Source organism: Nipponia nippon, unplaced genomic scaffold, assembly GCF_047370975.1.
Source record: "Nipponia nippon isolate SJK-2023a ecotype South Korea unplaced genomic scaffold, ASM4737097v1 scaffold_4, whole genome shotgun sequence".
Taxonomy (NCBI): domain Eukaryota; kingdom Metazoa; phylum Chordata; class Aves; order Pelecaniformes; family Threskiornithidae; genus Nipponia; species Nipponia nippon.
Genome location: NW_028262358.1, coordinates 13,551,564 through 13,570,176, shown reverse-complemented (window position 1 = coordinate 13,570,176; position 18,613 = coordinate 13,551,564). Strand labels below are relative to the sequence as shown.

Sequence of the window (18,613 nt, the reverse complement as noted above, 5' to 3'; positions counted from 1 at the left end):
GCAGAGCTGTCGGGGCTGCCTGGGTACAGCAATGAGGGCTACGGCCTGGCCACCCTCCCAGCCGTGGGCCAGCTGAGCTCTCTGACAGACTACAGACTGGGACGGGGTAGAGCTTGGCTTGTTTATTTAAAATAAAACCCACAAGTACTCGGGAAGAAACAGACTGGACCCAGCCCAGCCAAGTCCTTGTCTACCTGAAGGTAGAAAAAGTTTGTCTCCTTTCGGCAGAGGCTGGGCTTGCTGCTGTCTTGATCTCTACAGTCTGGAAGGCAACTTGGGGCTGGATCTGGGAGGTAGGGGGTGTTGTGGGCTCAGCGGAGATGTATTCCAAGACATGAGGCCTCCCCTCCTGGCGCCGGAGGTAGCCCTGGTTCAGCAGGTGCAGGACACAGGACAGCACGTCCACGCTGTGGCAGCAGAAGCTCAGGAATTGCAGCCCTGGACCCAACTCACCCTTCTGACAGGCATCAATCACCTAGAGCAGCAAGGCAGCCCCACATTGCAGCGCAGCGCAGCACTCAGGCGGCCCCCCTCTGCCCCTCAAGCCCTCCATACCCTAAACACCAGGTTGTCAATGTGGAGCTGCTTCTCCACCTTGAGGATGCGGGTGATGAGGCAGCAGAGCACGTTCCTCTTCCTTTCCAGGGCGCTGACCTCAGCCCTCTCCGCCCGCAGGTACCTCTGCTGGGGCAGCAGCCTCAGGTGGCGGCCAGAGGCATGGGCCAGGGCTGCCCGGTTCAGCTGCAGCGCACCTGGAGCTAGCACCCGGCCCAGGGTCAGCCAAGCCCCGAGCTGAGCCCTGGAGGAGCCCCAGGACACGCGTGTGGCTGTTGGACCCAACCCTGGGCCTCCCGCTGCTGCCTTCACAGCTGTCAGCCCCATCCCTCTCCCCCACACGTGGCCCCAAACAACAGCCACACGTACAACCCCTGGCCCCGCTCCCCAACCCCACACGCGGACCCGAGACCCGACCACCCACGCCGACCCACGCCCCACGCACGGCCCCAAGCACCACCCCCAGCCCCACACACGGCCTCAGGCCCCAACCTGACACACAGACCTGTGCCCCCAGCACCCACGGACAGACTCACCCCAGCCCACTCGCTTCCCCTACAAGCGCCCCACAAGCACCCCTACCCCCACACCCACTTGCGGCTCAGACCAGCACCTCCCCGGGGTGCCCCAGCCCCACACTCACCTCCCGGCGTGCAGCTCCGCACCAGGACGCCCTCGCCGCGGGTCAGCGGTGCCAGCGCGTGCTGCACCAGGTCAGCAGGGAGCCCCGTAGCCTGCAGCAGGGCCTCCACAGCCACCTCCTGCAGGAGGGCGTGGAGGGGAATGGCCAGCCGAGACCCTCCAGCCGCAGGCACAGCCGAACACGGCGGGGCTGTGCCCCAAACACCACTGCAGACCCCACCGGAAGGGAGGGCATGGCCCCGCCGCGCTCCAGCAGCCGCTGCTTCCCTCACCCCACCGCGGCCCCAGCTCCTACCTCGGCGCTGTTGAAGCACAGCAGGATGTACATCTGCAGCGTGGACACGTGGAGGACGCAGTCTCCAAACTGCAGCTCGGCATGGCCCAGCCACGTCCACTGCAGCCGCCGGGGCTTCGTGCACTCCCAGCCCAGCTGGCTCTGGCCTGCCAGAGACGGCATCAGCGCAAGGGCCGGGGGCCAGCCCTGCCGGGCGCTCCCAGCTCGCCCCAGCACTCCCACCACTCCCGCCCGAGCTGCTGTGGAGGGCCTGGGCCCCGGCGAGACCCCCACGCACACCCACTGCCGCGGCACTCACTCCGCCTGCAGAAGACGGCAAACTCATCCAGGGGGGAGCTCAGGGCCACCGAGAAAAACCTCCCAGGTTCATCCATGTAGCAGGACGGGGAAACGGGCCAGCAGCGCGGGGACAGGGCCAGCACCTTCACCTCCGGCACATCTGTCACCGAGGCCATCCCCGGTGCCTGGGCACGTGGACACGAGGGCGGCTCAGGACAGGCCCCGGGGTCCCTGTGAGGAACGCGGGCAGCCCCCAGCCTCCCCACCCCACCCGCACGCTCACCTCGTCCAGGTCCGCGTCCAGCTCCAGCAGCCGCTTGTCCTGCTCCTGCAGCCGGAAGAGGTAAAACTGCTGCTGGAGCTCCTCCGACTCGGCCAAGTTGCGCAGCATCTCTTGGGGCAAGCGGCTGGGGAAGCACAGCCCGATCTGCTCCACGATGGCTCCTTCCAGCCAAGACGGGCCTTGTGCCAGGAGCCGGTCCCCCAGGTAGTGCCTGCCACAGCCGCCAGCGTCAGGTCAGGGGCCGGCCCGAGCCCCGTGACCATCAGCCACCCGCCAGGAGACAGAGACGGCCCCGGCCCTGGCCTCACCCCAAGCCGCACGGACCTGGCAGTGCCCGCCTCCCCTCCCTGCCACCAGCAGGGAATGTGCCTCCGCAGACTGGCAGCGCCCACGGGCCCCTCACAGCCTTTCCCTCCCCATGCCAGAGCCGGGAAAAGCAAAGCGGGAGCACCGCTGCCACACCAGGCCAGGCTCAGCCACGGCCTCAGCGCCGCCTGCGCCTCCCCCGCCACGCCACACCACCCCGCACCAGGCCCTCTGGTCCCGTGGAGACATGGCACCCCTCACCGGTAGAAGTGCTCAAAGGCGTGGGCGAGCTCCAGGCCACTGAAGACGACAAAGGGCTCCAGGATCTGCTGCAGCCGCTGCAGCGGCCCTGCGCTGCCCACAGCCCCGTGGAGCTCCTGGATCTGCCCGTCAAGGTAGCGGGCAAACTGCTCGCTCACCTGCAGAGGGACAGGGCTGGCTGCGGAGGGGGCTCACAGGGTGCCCACGGGGCCGGGCTGGGGGAACGTCCCTGGGGGGAGCAGCTGGGAAACCCGGGGCTCTCGGGCAGGGGCAAAGGGTGCCCAGGCACCAGCCTGAGGCCCGAGCACACTGGGGCTGGGGCCACGCCGCGACAAGTGCCGCACACCCACAGCTGGGCACCGTCCAGGGCCACCACACCGCCCACCCGGAGCTCGCCCCGAGGCCGTGGGCCAGGACAGACTCCCCAGCCTGCGCCTAGGACCCCGGCGCTGGTGCCACGCTCCCTCCACTCACGTGCAGGGTGGTGAGGAAGGAGAGCTGCAGCAAAGCGCCCGCAAAGCCCTGGCCCAGGGCCAGCACAAAGGCGGCCTGCTGCCCAAAGAGCTCCTCCGTGGCGCCACGCAGCCGCTGGTACAGCCCGCAGTATCGCTCCACAAGGTCCGGTGCCTGCCCTGCCGCCTCCAGGAACTGCTGCACCTGTGGGACGCAGCACGAGAGGGGTAAGCCCCATAGCAGGACGTGCCACGAGAAGGGTGAGCCCCACAGCGGGATGCGCCCGTGGCTCCGGGAATGCCCACAGCCCCAGCCTCACTCTGCCACCACCAGCTGCCCAGGTCCCGGCCAGGGGCTGACCAGAGGCCCCGGTGCTGCCGCCGGCTACTGAGAGCTTGCAGCCAGGCAGCAGCGCAGCCCCGAGGGCTGGGCAGGGGCTGCGGGGGCAGGACAGAAGCGCAGCAGCAGCCCAGCAGGGAACAAGTAGCCCGACACTGCACCTGTCTCCCAGCCTGCAGCACCAGCCTGGGCGCAGGGCCAGGCTGACGCCTCAGCCCTGCCAGGGTGGCAAGCGTGGCAGGGCCGTCCCCACACCCCTTCGGACTCGGCGGAGGCCAGGTACAGCCCCGCACCCTCCCCACGCTCCCAGGGCACCACCAGGCCCCACTCCCCGCTACGCCCGCCCGCTGCGGGGTCCCACACACCCTCTCCGGCCCCCACGCCCGGCCCTCCAAGCTCTACCTGCTGCTGCACCACGCCACGCCAGCACTGCGAGATGCTCCACAGGCTGCTTGACTTCTCCACCACCACCTTCGCAGCCCTGGCCGGCACCTCCTTGTTCTTCCCCTCCTTCCTGCCTACCAAGGGACAACCTCGGGCTCAGCACGGCTCCGTGGGCAGGCTCCGCACGCTGACCGCCAGCAGCCTCCCCCTCTCCCTGGGGTCACAGGGCAGAGGAGATGCCGGGGAGGTATGGCCACTGCCGGGGCACAGCCACGAGCCTTCCCCGGCTCGGGAGCCTCCTGTGCCACAGGGCCCTCCCCAGAGCTCCCCAGCAGATCCCCACGGCCACAGCCTGGCACTCTGGACCACCATCCTGCCAGCCCTGCCAGCCCCATGGGAGGGCAGCCCCTCGCTCACCAGCTGCTCTTGCCTCCTCTGGCTCTGGGCCCTCGGGGTCCACGTGCACCAGGAGCTGGGTCAGGCGCCGCACACGGGAACCAAAGACAGCACCGCGGCTCGTGGGGCGGTGGGGCGGCTCCACGCTCTCCAGGTACTCGCTCAGCAGCCAGGCCAGGGGGCTGACGCCATGGGGGTCTGCGAGGCCAACCAGACTCAGAGCGGGGTGCCTCAGCCTGGGGCATGGCGCAGACGGGCCCGGGAGAGCGTGGGCTACCTGGGCTGGTGATGCTCTGCACCAAGGGGTTCACCAGGGCCTCCCAGCACGTCCTGCCCAAGGCCCGGGCCGCCTCGTCGTCAGGAAGGAAGTGGTCGGCGAAGCCCTGCTCATGCCGCAGCACCCGGTTCAGCCTGCAACAGCGACCGGGCAGCACACAGGGGTTCCGGGCACCGGCCGACAGGACTCCCCCAGGAAAGCAGAGCACAGCACTCGCTCCCTGCCCTGCCCCTTGCCAGGCACGACAGCTCAGCAGCCCCACTTGCCCCCAGCAGCCAGGGCCCCTCACTGCCCCCAGGCCCTGCCTGCACTGGGCCTTGGGGCCCTTGCAGCCCCCACCAAACTCAGGGGCTGTGCAGCACCCAGATCCTGCCTGCTCCTGACCGATCTCCACCAGGTCAGGAAACACCGGCCCCTGCGGGGCACCTCTGTGGTGCGCTAGCCATGCCCAGCTTAAACCTGGGGGACCCCAAGGTGGCCCTGGCCCTCTGGGACCACCGGTGGCCAGGGAGGAGCGAGGGACCCTCCCTGTCCAGGTGGGACACCCGCTTGCTCCTCTCCTGGCCCTGCAGGCCCCTCGCGGGCTGCCAGCACCGTTCCCCAGGCCCTGGGACAGCGGGGATGCGATGGCGCAGCCAGGAGACAACTCACCTGCCAAAGAGCTGCAGCAGTCGCCCCCGGTCCTGGCAGATCTCCTGGCACCAGGCGTGAGCCCGAGCGGTGCAGGAGAGGAACGTCCGCCGGCACAGCTGCTCCCTGAAGATGGGCCAGAAAGTGGGCTTGGGACCCAGCACCTCGATGCCACGCACACGTGTGTCAAAGCCACCCTACGGGAGAGCACGACCCTCAGCTCCTCAGCCCTGACGCCCCACGCTGCCCGCTCCGTGGCCCGGCCCCCTGCTCCCCTACCTGCTGGCACCGCTTCACCCGGATCTGGATGACGGGCCAGAAGCGGGTCATGTTCTCCAGCAGGATCACTTTGCTGTCCGAGGGCAGGACGGTCACCTGCAGGCACACAGCGAGCCCTCAGCACGCCAGGCAGCGAGCGCCAGCCACCCTGCATGCTCCCCTGGCCACCCCCATTAAAGCCATGGCCGCTGTCCCCCCCCAGCAGCCCACGCAGCCGCAGGGCACCCCCTGCCAGGGTCCCACCTCTGGCTCACAGCCCCAGCACACCAGCCTGCTGCAGACTGGGCTGCAGGGCTGCCCATGCCCAGCACCCACTGCCGACAGCCAGGAGGAGGCTCCCGCAGCACAGCTCCTGCCATTCCCACCTCCCCGTGGGGAACCCCCAGGGCCCCGGCACCAGGGCGAGACCTTCACGGGGCACAGCAAGGACCAGCCCACCGCTCCCGTGGGGCCCCACGGCCTGAGCAGCCCGCGCAAGACTCACCGCGTTGAGCTCAGTCCTGATGGTGGCAGGGCTGTCTCCCCCCAGCACCACCACACGGGCCGGCATGTAGCTCGAGTCCTCGCTGGCCACCAGCATGCTCATCTCCCTGCAGCGCAGCAAACACCGTGCTGCCCACCAGTCCCCTCCTCCCTGCCCTCGCCCCTGCCAGCCCCACGCACCGCTGCCCACATCCAGCAACCCCCAGGATGGGGACCACTGGGGCAGGGCTCGCACAGGTCCCCAAAGCCCCCTCCTCCCTGCGCAGCCGCTGGCCCTCCCGGCCCAGCCCCACCTGACCACCACACCACACTGCATGTGGACAGTGATGAAGTGGGAGCCGGTGCTGCCGTTCGACTCCCAGTACGTCTTGGGGTTCCCGTCCGTGAGCTTGCTGGCCCGGTGCGGGTTGGAGGAGACCTGCACCTTCTCCCAACACTTGTCCTCCCTCACCTCCACGCTGGAGCCTGCGGGGAGAGCACATGGAGCCTCCAGCCCCCAGGCCAGCACATGCCAGACACAGGGCTCCAGCTCCCGCTCCCCACGCTCACCTCGGCACAGGTTGCGTAGAAAGACGTCAAAGAAGGGGATGCTGATGGGCCGGTGGCTCCGACGGTGCTCCTCAATCAGCTCCAGGACCAGCTACGGGATGGGGCAAGGCTCTTACTGGGGGCCCTGGGCCCTGCTCCCCTCGCTCACCGCAGGGCTGCAGCAGGCAGAGAGCAGAAGGCTGCCCCTCGGTGCAGGGCACAGCTGCATGGCCCCAGGACCCAGAGCCCCAGCGCAGCCACAGCTCCCCGCCCACCTGGATGCAGCCAGCCAAGATGCTGGTCGTCAGCTTCTTGTAGAGACTGGCGTACTTCTCGCAGTCAATCACCAGGTCGAGCAGGGCTGGCGCCAGCGACGGGGCCGTGCTGTGCTTGGCCAGGGCTTTGGACAGAGCCTCGCGGGTGCCCACGCGGCACATCACCACCGCGCAGTCCTTGCTGGCGGTGGCCAGGCGGTGCAGGAAGCCAACGACCTCCTGCACCACCTGCTGAGCAGGCAGCCGTGAGCGGCCGGGCTGGCGCCGGCCACCCGCCAGGCCCCAGCAGCTGGGTGCTGCCATGCTCCATCCCCTCCGCCCCGACACTGCAGCAGCCCCTGCGAGAGCCTGGCTGGGCACACCTGCCACCGGGACGCGGCCACGGCCGGGCCAGTCGTTCCCCAACTCTCCCAACACTTGGGCCACAACAAGGCCGGGCTGCTGCAGGCGGGGACCCCGCTTCACCAATGCCAGGCCCGGCCGAGGCACGGCACAGCCAGCAAAGCCGCCCCTGCTCGCCGGGAGTCCCGGGGCCCCCTCACCTCCCGGTCGCTGCTGTGGGCACTCAGGGAGGACAAACAGGGCTCCACACACTCGTGCCAGGGCAGCACATCCTCCTGGTAACCGTCCAGGAACTTGTTCAGGACCCTGAGTGATGGAGGGAGCCCACTCACGCCGGGGCACACAGACAGCGGTGCCAGAGGCAGCCCTGCTTCCCTGCCCCACTGGGAAGGCCAGCACCCCACAGGGACTGCGAGCCAAGGCTCCCCAGGCACCTCGGACACCCCAACAGCACCGGGGCACGTGCTGCGCTGCCCCTGCGTGTCCCCACCAGCACCCAGGCACGTGCCGCTCTGTCCCCACATGGCCCTGCGCCCCAGGACACCCCAATCAGCACCCGCATAGGTGCTGGGGTGCACCTGCCCCTGTGACGGTGAAGAACAGCCCCACCAGGACCCACAAACATGCGCCACATCCCCCCAACATCACCACCAGCACTCACACGCCTGCTGCGGAGGCCCCAGACCCCCACCAAATCCCCCTGCACCCACCTGAGGATGCTCAGGCTCACGGCCTTCTCCGCCCCCAGCAGCTCAAAGCTGCGCAGCAGCAGCCTGAAGCACCTCTGGTCCTGCAGCAGCTGGGCCGCCTCGCCAGAGGGGATGGGGCCTTCACCACAGAGCTGCCGCTCCAGGGCCACCACCACGTCCTTGGACAAGACGCCGTCCCCCAGGCCGCCCAGAAGCATCCGCATGTCCCTCAGGTCCAGTGGGGCCTCTCTGCCTGCCACGACAAGGACACATGGGCCCAGCCCAGGCACTCGCTTGAGAGGCGCCAGCGGGGTGTGCTCTGCCCTGCCAGGCGAGGCAGCCTGGCCCGCTGCATCCGTGGGGCCGTGGCACGGCAGGCGGTGCGGGCGGCACGCTACCTGCCGTCTTCGGGCCTGTGGGTAGCCGGTGCTCCGCGAGGCGGTTGATCACGCTCAGGGCCAGCATCGCGTGAGGGCAGCCGGTGCTCTGCCCGTCCCACCAGCAGCTCTGCAGCACCGTGGGGAGATCGCAGCTTGCCAGCTGCTCTGCCAGGCCCCGGTGGCTGTCGATCAGCATGTTCACCACCAGCAAGCCGTTCTGCACGCCTGAGGAGCCCCTGCAGGGACAGAGCGACGTGGGTGCCTTCCTCCCTCAAGCACGGAGCCTCCCAAGCCACCTGCCTGCCTTGCCCGCCCCACCCCCCCCCCCCCCCCGAGGGTCCCCCCACCCCCAGCCACTGTCCTCGCTCTGCCCCTACCCTGGGACCCTCTGCATGGTGCTCATGGCTGCAGGGATGGCACTCAGCAGGTTTGCCGAGCCCTTGCTGGAGGCAGAGCCGATGCTGGCAAAGATCTCCCGCATCATCTGCGCGTCAGCATGGTTGAGGGGCAAGGGCTTCCCACCGGCACCTCCTGGCTCGCTGGCCACAGCTCCCACCAGCACCTTCAGGGCCTGCAAGGTCAACAGCAGTCAGGAGGGCAGCGGGCATCTCCGCCACGCCTGGGCGAGCCTGCACCCTGCCTGCCCACCTACAGCATCCCCTCTGCCACACTCACCGCCAGGCCAGCCTGCTGCACCAGGGCGGAGGAGGCGTGCTGCTGCATGCAGGCCAGCACAGCCCGCACACCGCCCTCCGTAGCAAACAGCACGCGCCAGTCATACTTCGCCATGAGCGCGGCCAGCAGCCGCAGCGTCACCGCCACCAGGGCCTTCTCTGCCACCTCAGTGCTCAGCAGCTCCACTGCCACCTTCACCAGCTTCTCCCTGCACACAAAAGGACACCTCAGGAGGAGCCTCCTGGCACTGCCGCTGGCACGCCGGCACCCCGGGCCCTGCCAGCCACCTCCTCCCTGCCCACACGGCTCTACCGCAGCTGGGTCAGCCCCACGAATGAGACTGCCTGGGACAAAGGGACACAAGATCCACCTCTCTTCTTGCCGAGCACCCAGGGACATACCAGCCTTCGCACTTCCACCGCCACCTCCCGCACTCCCACCTCCAGTACTGTCCCCCACCCTGCCGACACGGCCCTCCCCAGCCAGCGGGAGGGGTGCGCAGCACCCCATAGCTCACCCAACGCTCCTGGTCCCCAGCCTGCCCTGGGCTTTCCTGACTTGCTGATCGGGCTCAGCCTCCTCCTCCAGGATCTTCGTGATGTGCTTGAGCCCAGCTAAGCGCAGCCCCACCTCTGAGCTGCTGCTCTGGATCGCATCCACCACGGCTGCAACCTTGGCCAGCGAGCCCCCCTCGCTCACCCCCTCGGAGCTGCCCAGTACTGGAGGGAGGGAGGCAGGGACACGGGTGTCAGGCCAGCAGTACACCCCCCGCAACTCCCAGGGTGCCATGCACCCACAGACCCAGCACCCACAGGCCCCCCCTCCCCAGGCAACCTCCAGGTGCCTCGCCTCCCATGCCCTGCCCAGAGCCTTCCTCCATCGAGGCAATGGAGCTGCCTCCAGCACCGTGCGTGTGCCCCAGCGCGTAGTAGGCGATTACCTTTCATCTGCTCCTCCGTCACCTCTGGGAAGAACAGCCCTTCCCTCTCAAGGAGCTCGCTGAACAGCTGGGAATCCAACTTCACCGCCGCAGCGGGAGCTTGGGGCAGCACTGCGGCTGCGGAAAGGTCTTCCTTCGCTGCCTTGGCCTTCGTGGCTTCAGGGCCAGTGCTCCTGCAGCCGGCACCCCCCGAGGACACCGCGGTGCTCCCCCTGCCATCCTGCTCGGCCTCCCTACCGAGGAAGTATTTGGCGTAGATGTGGGAGCCGCGCAGGTCACGCTGAGCGCTGCCCTGGCACTGCTTCTCCAAGACCTGCAGCACCTTCTGGGCCAGCTCCGCAGGTACCGACAGCTGGATCAGGGCTTCTTCATCCACCTCCGACAGCTGGACAGATGGGGTCAAGTTAACCCTCACGGACTTGCCACAGACCCCACGCCCCTTGTGACAGCCAGTGCCAGAACGGACAGAAAGGCTGCACTGCCGGAGGCCTCCAGGGCCATTCCCCTGTGCCACCCTCCCCTGGCTGTCCCCAACCCAACTACCACCAGCCCAGACCTCCCACCTGCTCCCACCACCCAACCGCAACCAGCAGAATCACCCCATGGCCTTGCCTCGCCTACCCAAACCTCGCTGGACACAGTCACTCTGACAGGGTCATGGGAGGCTGCGTTTCCTCTCGGCTCTCCTCACCCCTTTGCTGTGCCCAGCTCCCCACGCTTTCGCCATCCCCCACTCACCCTCCCATTTCAGTCCCATTTCTGCCCCGTTCAGGCTCTCCCTGCACAGCTCACGCTTGCCGTCTCCTCCTCCGGGCCCGGTCCCTTCCCTAATGTTCTCCCTCGCTCCCTCCCTCCCATGTCCCCACTGCAGGCTCTGGCCCATACCTGCTCTCCCTGGTCCTGCTGGATGAGACAGGTGATCTCTTTCTGCTCCTGCGCTTCCAGCTTCTTCACGAAGAAGAGCAGCTCCCACCACTCGGCACGGCTCAGGGCCTCTGCAGCCTTGGCCGGCTGCTCCCCCAGGTAAGGCAGGGAGTACAGCCCCCCAAAGGGCTTGCAGAAAAATGGCTGCGCAACTGCAGGAGAGCAGAGCAAGGAAGGGCACTGTCAGCTCTGCCAGTTCCCCCATCCCCTGCTGCACACCCCCTGTTCCCCAGGGAAAGAGCTCATGTGGATCATTTGGGCAGAAGAGATCCCCGCCGTCCCACAGCCTGCTGTGGGAAAGGGAGGTGACAGGAGGGCAGCGAGAGAGGGGGAACATGCTGGGAGGAGACCCTAGAAGTTGTAGAGATGGGAATTACCATCTTCACTTGAACCTCTTTGGACTGTAGAACAGAAAAAGCACACGCTCAAAATGGGCACCTTTGGCTCACTGCTCCCCCAACCTGCTCCCACAGTGCCTGGACCAGCCAGGGCAACGCACTCAGACACCAGCAGAATCCACAGCGCCAGCGTGCAGCTGCAGAAGGGCTGGGGAGAAAAGCTGCAGGCCCAGCTGACAGGCTGCTCACCTGCTGCCAGTTTGTGGTTGTGTGTCAGGGTGGACACCTTCTCCTGGCCCTCATGCTCCTCTTGCCCCGAAGGGCCAATGATCTCCACCATGTGCCAGTGAACCCAGTACGTGGAGCCCAGGGCTTGCCAGTACACCTGAGGAGGAGAGCCCAACACACACCCAGCTGAGGCAAGGCAAGCCCAACCCCACCGCTCCCACGCAAGGCTGCAGGCTTCCTACAGCGCAACAGAGCAGACAGGCCCCTTGACAGCCCCTGCCCTCCCAGCAGAGGATACCTGCACAGGCGGCGTGCCGTCGTTGCTCTGGCGGAAGTCACCTTCGTCACCCGCGCTGACCTGTTCGTAGTCCTCCAGCATGCGCACCCGCATGCCGCACACCAGGTTTGCCTGCACGTACTCCACGTAGCTGCTGCGGCTTGGGAAGGCTGAGCGTGTCTTGAAGATGCTGGGCTCTTTTGGCGGGGGAGTGGGGGCTGGTTGAGCAGTGGTGCAGGATGCGGCCCTGTGCTGGAAGATGGAGCGCATGGTGCGAGGCCGCAGCTCCTGTTGGGGCAGCAGCTCTGGCTTGTGGCTGTGGTCCCAGCCCATCACGTGCACCAGCTCCAAGATGAGGTTTGCCATAGCCATGCTGAAATCAAACTCCTGCTTCACACGGCTCCTCTCCTCAGCGAGTGGGCCGGGCACAGCGCAGTCCTGCTGCTCTCCTCCCTGCTCCACGCCACTGCTGAGCTTGTCCATGAGAGAAGTGACACACAGGTAGCGCTTCACCAGGACAAACAGCAGCTTCCCAGGGATCTGCAACAAGCACGGCTGTCAGACTCTAGCCTGCAGAGCGCCTCCAGCCCCCAGCTCTCTCCGAGCCCCCACCTCATCCATGGCCAGGCCCCTGTGATAGCCCCGGACCAGCAGGCAGCAGCAGAGACCTCTCAGCCCACCCTAGTCTCCCTCCTCAGAGACAAGACTCTCCATGTGCCTCTCCACCTCCCTCCAGCCTCAAGCCAGGCCCACATCCTGGGGGCATCCAGGGACACCAGCTCTGGCCCCCCACTCTCACCCCTCCTGACTCCTAAAGCCCACAGGCCCAGGGCTGGCAGGGCCTGCCGCTACCTGGGGAAGGTGAATCCCCTCAAAGGACATGCACTGCTCTTCAGAGGATGTTGTCTCAGCAAACAGCTCCAGCAAGGTGTAGCGACTGTCAAAGTCCATGTGCTGCTCAATGCCATCCTGCTGGCTCAGGGACAGCAGGACATGGGCCCAGCTCCCTGCAACAACAACAGAAACCCTTCAGGGCCCATCAAAATAACCCTCACCCCACCCTCCCCGTGCGAGATGGGCTCGCAGGCAAGGAACAGCTTTGCTGCTCAGCGTAACCCAGAACCATGTTCTGTCCTTTAATCTGGATTGGCAACATTGTGCTCCACCAAATAACACTGCATTTTTTTCCACCCCTAAAGCTGCAAGATTCCCCCAATGCAGTAACCCCAAATAACTGACTCCAGAACAGGGTTCCAGGGAAGAAAAAAAAGTTAAGTTTTAACCTGAATCGGCCCCCCATCTGCCCCACTGGAGAGCCACATGAACTTGGGCACTAGGACAGGGAAAGATCTCTTGTGGGACACAGCACCACTAGCCACCTCCCAGGTGCACCCCAGCCTCATCAGGCACTTCCGAGCCACGGCAGCTCCTCTCAAATGAGAGGACTGGGTGAGGACTGGCCTCTACCCAGCAGGGCTCTGCCAGGCCCCCTGGCACAGGTCTTCATTGTAAGGGGATGTGGAAGGAGACTGTCTGCTCCTTTAAGTGCATCCAGTCAAGGACCTTTTCACTGCAAAAAGGGATGGTAAGAAGGAAGCCATGAACAAGAACATAAAGAATCACAAACCTGACTGACAAATGCTAATGGAGGCAGTGAAGAGAAACAAATCTGCTCAGGCACGCTAATTAGTAAGGACATCTGGAGTGCGAGAATGATTATTTTTCAGGAAGATTATCTAACTAAGGACCTTGTCAAATTGGGATGATAAGAAAAGGGAGGGAGACAAACACACAGAGACATAAAACCTGACCAATTATCATTAACAAAGACAATAACCAGAAACAAACCCAGTCAGCTGCACTAATTAATGGGCTATGAAGAAACTGCAGGCAAACTGGGACTTTGCAACCGATAGGATGTAACCCTGAGAGTCCGGGATGTTGGAGTGGGATCGGTGGAACTATGCCAACAGACGGGGCGATAGGGAGGGAAGGAAGGGAACTGGCGAGGAACACAGAGGGGGTGCACAGAAAGGGGTATAAAAGGGGCCAGTCATGTGCAAACCGCGGCCAGTCAGTGCACTTATCTGACTGAGCCCTGCACCTGATCGCTGCAGTTTGTCCTACATCTTCTCATTAAATCTTTTCTAACTATCTCTCTATCCCGTGTGCGTCTGTGTGTGCTGCAAGGGCTGAGTGCTGGCTACTGGCGTGACCTGTACGTGCGTGAATTGAATTTGGTGCCAGCAACTAGAGCCTGAGTGGGGGTGCGGGAGCCCTGCGGCCCGTGGTGCCAGTGCCTGGAGCGAGTGAGGGTCTTGGCGTTAGCAGTTGGAGAAGCCATCGCTCCCTGGAGCTGGGGAGGGACCCACAGACTAAGCTTGGTGTGCCAGCTATCGGGAAGACTGGCGTAGAGTGGACTGGGTGCCAGCTACTGGAGTCAGACCGGGGGTGCAGGCGCTCCTGGCCTGTGGTGCCAGCTACTGGAACCATGGGTGTCCATGCTAGCAACTGGAGCAGATGGGGTCCTCGGCCATCAGCCACTGGGGAGGGAACGGTGCGTGTCCCAAAAAACAGCTAGTGGGAGGGTGGCAAGTGAGGAGCTCGGCACCAGCAGCTGAAGCAGGACAGCAGTGTCTGGTGCTGGCGGGGCGAGCATCTGTATCTTCCTCAATCTGCTGCGTGTGGGGCGTGCGTGTAACCTGTTAGCAAAACTTCAAGCTGGACTAGCTGGCAAGTAGGAGGCCCTGGGTCCAGGCCAGGGTATGAGGCGGGTGGTGGTCTGTGCTGGAAGTCCAAAGGGACTTGTGAACGTGGACTGCGTGAAGGACAAGTGTCTGAGTGCTACGTGTTTGCTAGCAAGCACCGGGCTTGACCAGCTGGCGAGCCGGGGGACCCCTAAGGCAGGGAGGGGGGCTCAGATCCCGGCAGGGGTGTCGGGCAGACAGAGCAGCCATGCTGGCACTCAAGGCATCTGTGAACGTGTGTGTGCATGTGAACCTGGAGAGTGCTGTGTGTGCTGGCACGAGTCACCTGTCTCTGTCAGCCGAAGAGGAGGAGGGGACTTGGCTGTCTGTGCTCGTGTTTATGGGAGTCCCGTATGTACGTGCTGTTGAAGGCAGCACCTTGTTGGTGGCCAGCTGTGTCAGCGTCCTGCATGTGTCTGTGTGTCTCTAGGATGGGTGCTCAGCTTTGCGACTGGTTGAACCCACAAACAGGGACGTGGCAGCTGCATCCCTCAGCCTGAGGGACCCCGGATCCCCGGGCTGGGCTCCAGTGGCAGGGCAGGAGAGGTGCTGGGCCTGCTGGAGGAGACAGCCACCCCTAACATCCCTCAACACTCCTGACAGTTAATCAGCTCAGGAACCTTTCAGGGGAAAGAGCTCCCAAGCCTTAGAGCACCCCAGACAGCTATGACCAAGGAGGTGCTTGGAAGCCCCAGTCTGATTCTTCCCCTTTTGCCAACAAGCCCCAAGACACGCTGCTTCCCAGGCATCCCATGCCCACAGAAGGACTGGCACCCCTCGGCTGCCCAGCAGCACCTCCTCAGTGCCACTGAGCAGTAGCAGCCCCCACCTGCATCATGCGAAGCCAGGGCCCTCAGCATCTTGCCGGCACTGCGGCGGATTTGCTTCTCCTTGTGGCACAGCATCTTCATCAGCAAGTCGAGGGCTCCCGTTTCCTTGAAGGCACCCGCCAGCGAGCCAATGCTGGCGTACGCGCTCAGCACGTGGATGGTGTTGAGGACGGAGGACTCGGGGGCCCCGGCCTCGGCCATCTGCCGGCCAGCTCGCTGCACCAGGCTCCTGACATCAGCCTTCATCTCCAGCAGCGAGGCTTCATCCAGCGGGACATCTGCAGCAAACGGGCTGGCTGCCTTCTCCTCTTTCACCCACTGCCCTTCCAGCTTCCTCTGGCCCAGCAGCGCCGGGCAGCTGGCACAGACCTCTTCTGCAGACATCCACATCAAGATGTTCTCCGGCTTGGTCTCTGCAGAGGAGGCACCGCTGCCTCCCACTGCTCTCTCTTCCAAGCTGACGACACTCCACTGGATCAGGTACTCAGGCTGGCCATCGTGGCCCCGCCGCTGCCGGAGCAGCTCCTCTGGGTAGGCCTGCAGTTTGGGTCCCAGGTGTGTAAGCAGGTTGCCATTATGCCTCTCGTTCACCATGACAGGAGATGTGCCTGCAGAGACAGAGGGGAAGCAGGAGCTGGGGAGAGGTGGCTGAGCACGGGCTTTGCTAGGGCTAGAAATCTACGATCCTGTGGGTCAAAGTGCTTGTAACGTGGCAGCGTAACAACTACAATGTGCTACTGTACTGGCTGTACTCAAGGTCAGTGCTGTAAGCTCCTAACACAAGACTACGAGAGCATGAGATATAGCTCGCTTTCTCCTTGGAAAACAGCGTACTTGCAGCAACGAGATAACAGGGCAGGACACAGCGATCTCTGGACTGTTAAACAGGCCACGGGCACGGCAGGAACACGGACAGCAGCGCCCAAGGTGGGCAGCTTTTCCCAGGGAGCTCGGCTGTAGAACCCGGCCGTGTGCTGCGGAGCTCCCCAGGGCAGGCGGAGCACGCAGGCTGGCCCTGAGCGCCAGCGCAAGCCCGTGCTGGAGGGCTCCGCTCCCTGCCCACCCAACCGGGGCGGAAGCCCAGGCCAGGACCACAGCTACCGGGGAGCGGGCTCAGCGTGGGCAGGTCCCGCTAGCGGCAGCAATAAAGCTCCTTCTAAGCGTGGGCCAAGCGGCAGCTCCCGGGGCACCGAGAAGCGCCTGGGCCTGCCCGGTCTGGCCCGGCCACCGCAGCCCCGCCGGGCTGCCTCACCTCAGGGCTCCGGTACCGAGGCTTCCCCCGCAGGGCTCCCCAAAAAGGAAAGGCCCGGGGCCGCCCCAGGACGGCTCCGCTCCGGGCGCCCGCCGGGCCGGGCCCGCCCCCATCCCGCCGCCGGGCCGCGCCGCGTTACCTCCGACACCGCTCCCGAGCCGCTTCCGGGTCGGCGGGCGCGCGTGCGCGGCGCCCAGCCCGGACGGGAGCCGCGCAGGGCCAAGCTTCCCCCGCCAGCGGCCGGGCCCCAGCGCGGGGGGCGGGAGCGAGGGACGGGGGCGGCGGCAGAAGCGGGGGCTGGGGAGCAGCGAGGGCGTTACCGGGGCCGGGAGGCGCCGAGGTCCGCGCCCCCCAGCTGCGCAGCGGGGGCCCTGGCTGGCAGCCACCGTCCTGCCCCGCCGCAGGGCTGCCCGCTCGCCAGGCCCAGCCGCCCCGCAGCAATGCCGGGCACGGCTCTGCCTGACCCCGCCGAGACCCCCACCCACCCACCCCACGCTGAAGCCCCTGCAGCCCGCAGCCCCGCACCCATCTCTGCCGGCAGCCCGCCTCCCGCCGGGGGCCGAACGCGTCCTGCGGGGAAAGCGCCCCAGGCCCCGCGCAGAAGAGGCAGCCGTAACGCGACAGCGGTGGTGCGGAGAACGCTTTATTGGCCCCCGGCATCACTCCTGCGCCGCGACCCGCGGCAGGTTGACGTAGCTCTTCATGGGCGGGAGAGGCTTGATCTTGCGCCCGGCCCAGCCACCCTTGCGATGCCACAAGCCTGTGTGCGGGCGCTTGCCCAGCCAGCGGTTCCGGCCCGCCTTCCCGATCACCCGCTTGTTGTGGTCGACGTTGGACACGCGGCCCACCGTGGCCACGCAGGTCTCCAGCACCTAGGGGACAGAAGAGAGCTGCAGGCCTCCCTGGGGATGCACAGGCGCGTGCCCAGGCCGTCAGGTCAAGGACAACTTGGCTCCCCTACCTGCATATGCCTCTTGGAGGGCAGCTGCACAATGGCCGTCCCGTTCACTTTCCTCAGCAGCACCCCACATGTCCCTGCAGCAGGCGAGAAGAGAGGAGACAGCTGCCCCGAGCAGCCGGACAAAGCATCCCACCCTGCGGCGAGCACATCCCCACACTGGGAACTCCCCAAAACCCCGCCATTGCCCTTTGTGCGGCACTTCTTCCCAGAGATGGGACCTCAAGGCATCACCCCGCCTGTCTGGAGGGCTGTTTTGCACCCTAATGCGGGAAGAAGAGGGGACAGCAACTCCCTGTCACTGCCTACCCAGAGCAGTGCCCCCCTGCCCTCCTCCCCAGCTGCGCTAAGCCAAACCGGGCTCCAAACGGCAGGTCCCCCGCCCGGAGACGCACCGGCTGCCCGGATGTACTGCGCTCCCTTCCCGGGGTGGCTCTCCAGGTTGCAGATCAGCGTGCCGACAGGCAGAGCCCCCAGCGGGTAGGCGTCCCCTTCATTGGCCGACACTGGAAGACAGAAGCTGAGGAGTTGGGCACGGAGCAGCCGACGAGCCCCCGGCAGGGCCGGCGTGGCCGCCCCCGGCGTGCACCTGCCATCCTGCTGATGCGAGAGGAGTTTGTGATGATGTCCCCAGGCTGCATGTTCTCCGTGGCGATGATCCAGCGCTTCCGATTGCCACCGGCTACCAGGGCGATGTCAGCCGACCTGCACGGGGGACCCAGGGCGGGCGGGTGGGTTGGGGCTCACGGCGGGCACAACCGCCCGGGTCCCGGGGGCCCGGCCCCGCGCCCCGCACTCGCCTGCAAGGGTCGTATCGGACGTCGATGACCTTCTCGGTGAAGGGCTCCGGCGGGGCCCCCTCCTCGTAGCGCAGCCGCTGGAAGTCGATCATGCGGTACCGCCGCTTGTGTCCCCCGCCGATCCCCCGGACGCGGATGCGGCCTGCGGGAGAGGGGAGGGCGGCTGCAGGCGTGGACCGCACCGCCGGGGGCCTGCCGCTGCCGGGGGCCTGCCGCTGCCGGGGGCCTGCCGCTGCCGGGGGCCTGCCGCTGCCGGGGGCCTGCCCACCCACCTGTGTGGTCGCGGCCGCCCGTCTTCTTCATGCCCAGGGGCCGCACCGTGTACTTGACCCGGCACTTCCAGAGGGGGTCGGTGGTGCAGCGCGGCGCCGAGCCGGCCAGCCCGCGGCGGGCGGCCGCCAGGACCCCCCCCGGCAGGTAGGGCTGGGGGCCGGGCACCGGGGCGCGGGGCAGGGCGCGGAGCGGCGCGGCCGACAGCAGGAGCGAGCCGAAGGCCCGGCACAGCCCCGCCGCCATCGCCGCCGCCATGATGGCCGCCGGCAGCGCGCCTGCGCCGGGCCCTGTTGGA

The 18,613-nt window shown here is 66.3% G+C and overlaps 2 protein-coding genes across 12 annotated transcripts; both read right to left on the bottom strand.

Annotated features, from left to right (window-relative positions):
- Positions 1-107: 107 nt before the first annotated feature.
- On the bottom strand, positions 108-16,949 carry LOC148053124 (cullin-9-like). 11 transcript variants are annotated; one of them, XM_087773488.1, is made up of 30 exons: positions 16,813-16,949; positions 15,035-15,643; positions 12,311-12,465; positions 11,480-11,998; positions 11,203-11,338; positions 10,577-10,767; positions 9,692-10,076; positions 9,269-9,470; positions 8,752-8,959; positions 8,454-8,647; positions 8,095-8,312; positions 7,718-7,949; positions 7,208-7,313; positions 6,666-6,893; positions 6,412-6,502; positions 6,156-6,327; positions 5,864-5,969; positions 5,380-5,475; positions 5,122-5,297; positions 4,471-4,604; positions 4,215-4,391; positions 3,816-3,931; positions 3,096-3,278; positions 2,622-2,779; positions 2,055-2,265; positions 1,791-1,956; positions 1,493-1,638; positions 1,199-1,316; positions 556-758; positions 108-475 (listed from the first exon to the last, which is right to left on the bottom strand). In XM_087773488.1, exons 1-30 carry the CDS (start codon positions 16,814-16,816, stop codon positions 191-193), a joined length of 5,925 nt encoding a protein of 1,974 aa, XP_087629614.1. In that variant the 5' UTR covers positions 16,817-16,949; the 3' UTR covers positions 108-190. The 11 variants fall into 11 exon arrangements, 9 of the variants coding, with proteins under 9 accessions (XP_087629614.1, XP_087629609.1, XP_087629615.1 ...); XM_087773483.1 differs by having other exon boundaries at positions 3,816-3,927; positions 4,215-4,604; XM_087773489.1 differs by lacking the exon at positions 2,622-2,779 and having other exon boundaries at positions 3,816-3,927.
- On the bottom strand, positions 16,913-18,603 carry MRPL2 (mitochondrial ribosomal protein L2). The gene is made up of 6 exons (XM_087773505.1): positions 18,318-18,603; positions 18,046-18,187; positions 17,835-17,950; positions 17,641-17,751; positions 17,249-17,322; positions 16,913-17,159 (listed from the first exon to the last, which is right to left on the bottom strand). The coding sequence occupies exons 1-6, from the start codon at positions 18,571-18,573 to the stop codon at positions 16,947-16,949; spliced, it is 912 nt and encodes a 303-aa protein (XP_087629631.1). The 5' UTR covers positions 18,574-18,603; the 3' UTR covers positions 16,913-16,946.
- Between the last annotated feature and the right edge of the window lie 10 nt (positions 18,604-18,613).

Bases quoted from the DNA above. Each gene is read 5' to 3' on its own strand.
- LOC148053124 (XM_087773483.1), bottom strand. The intron at 5,970-6,155 runs GTGGGGCTGGGC...GCTGCGCTGCAG, and splicing joins CAGTGTGGTGTGGTGGTCAG to GGAGATGAGCATGCTGGTGG. The intron at 5,298-5,379 runs GTAGGGGAGCAG...GCTCTCCCGTAG, and splicing joins GGGTGAAGCGGTGCCAGCAG to GGTGGCTTTGACACACGTGT.
- MRPL2 (XM_087773505.1), bottom strand. From the start codon at position 18,573: ATGGCGGCGGCGATGGCGGCGGGGCTGTGCCGGGCCTTCGGCTCGCTC. The intron at 18,188-18,317 runs GTGGGTGGGCAG...CCTCTCCCGCAG, and splicing joins GGGCGGCCGCGACCACACAG to GCCGCATCCGCGTCCGGGGG. The intron at 17,323-17,640 runs GTGCGTCTCCGG...CGCCTGCTGCAG, and splicing joins GCAGTACATCCGGGCAGCCG to GGACATGTGGGGTGCTGCTG.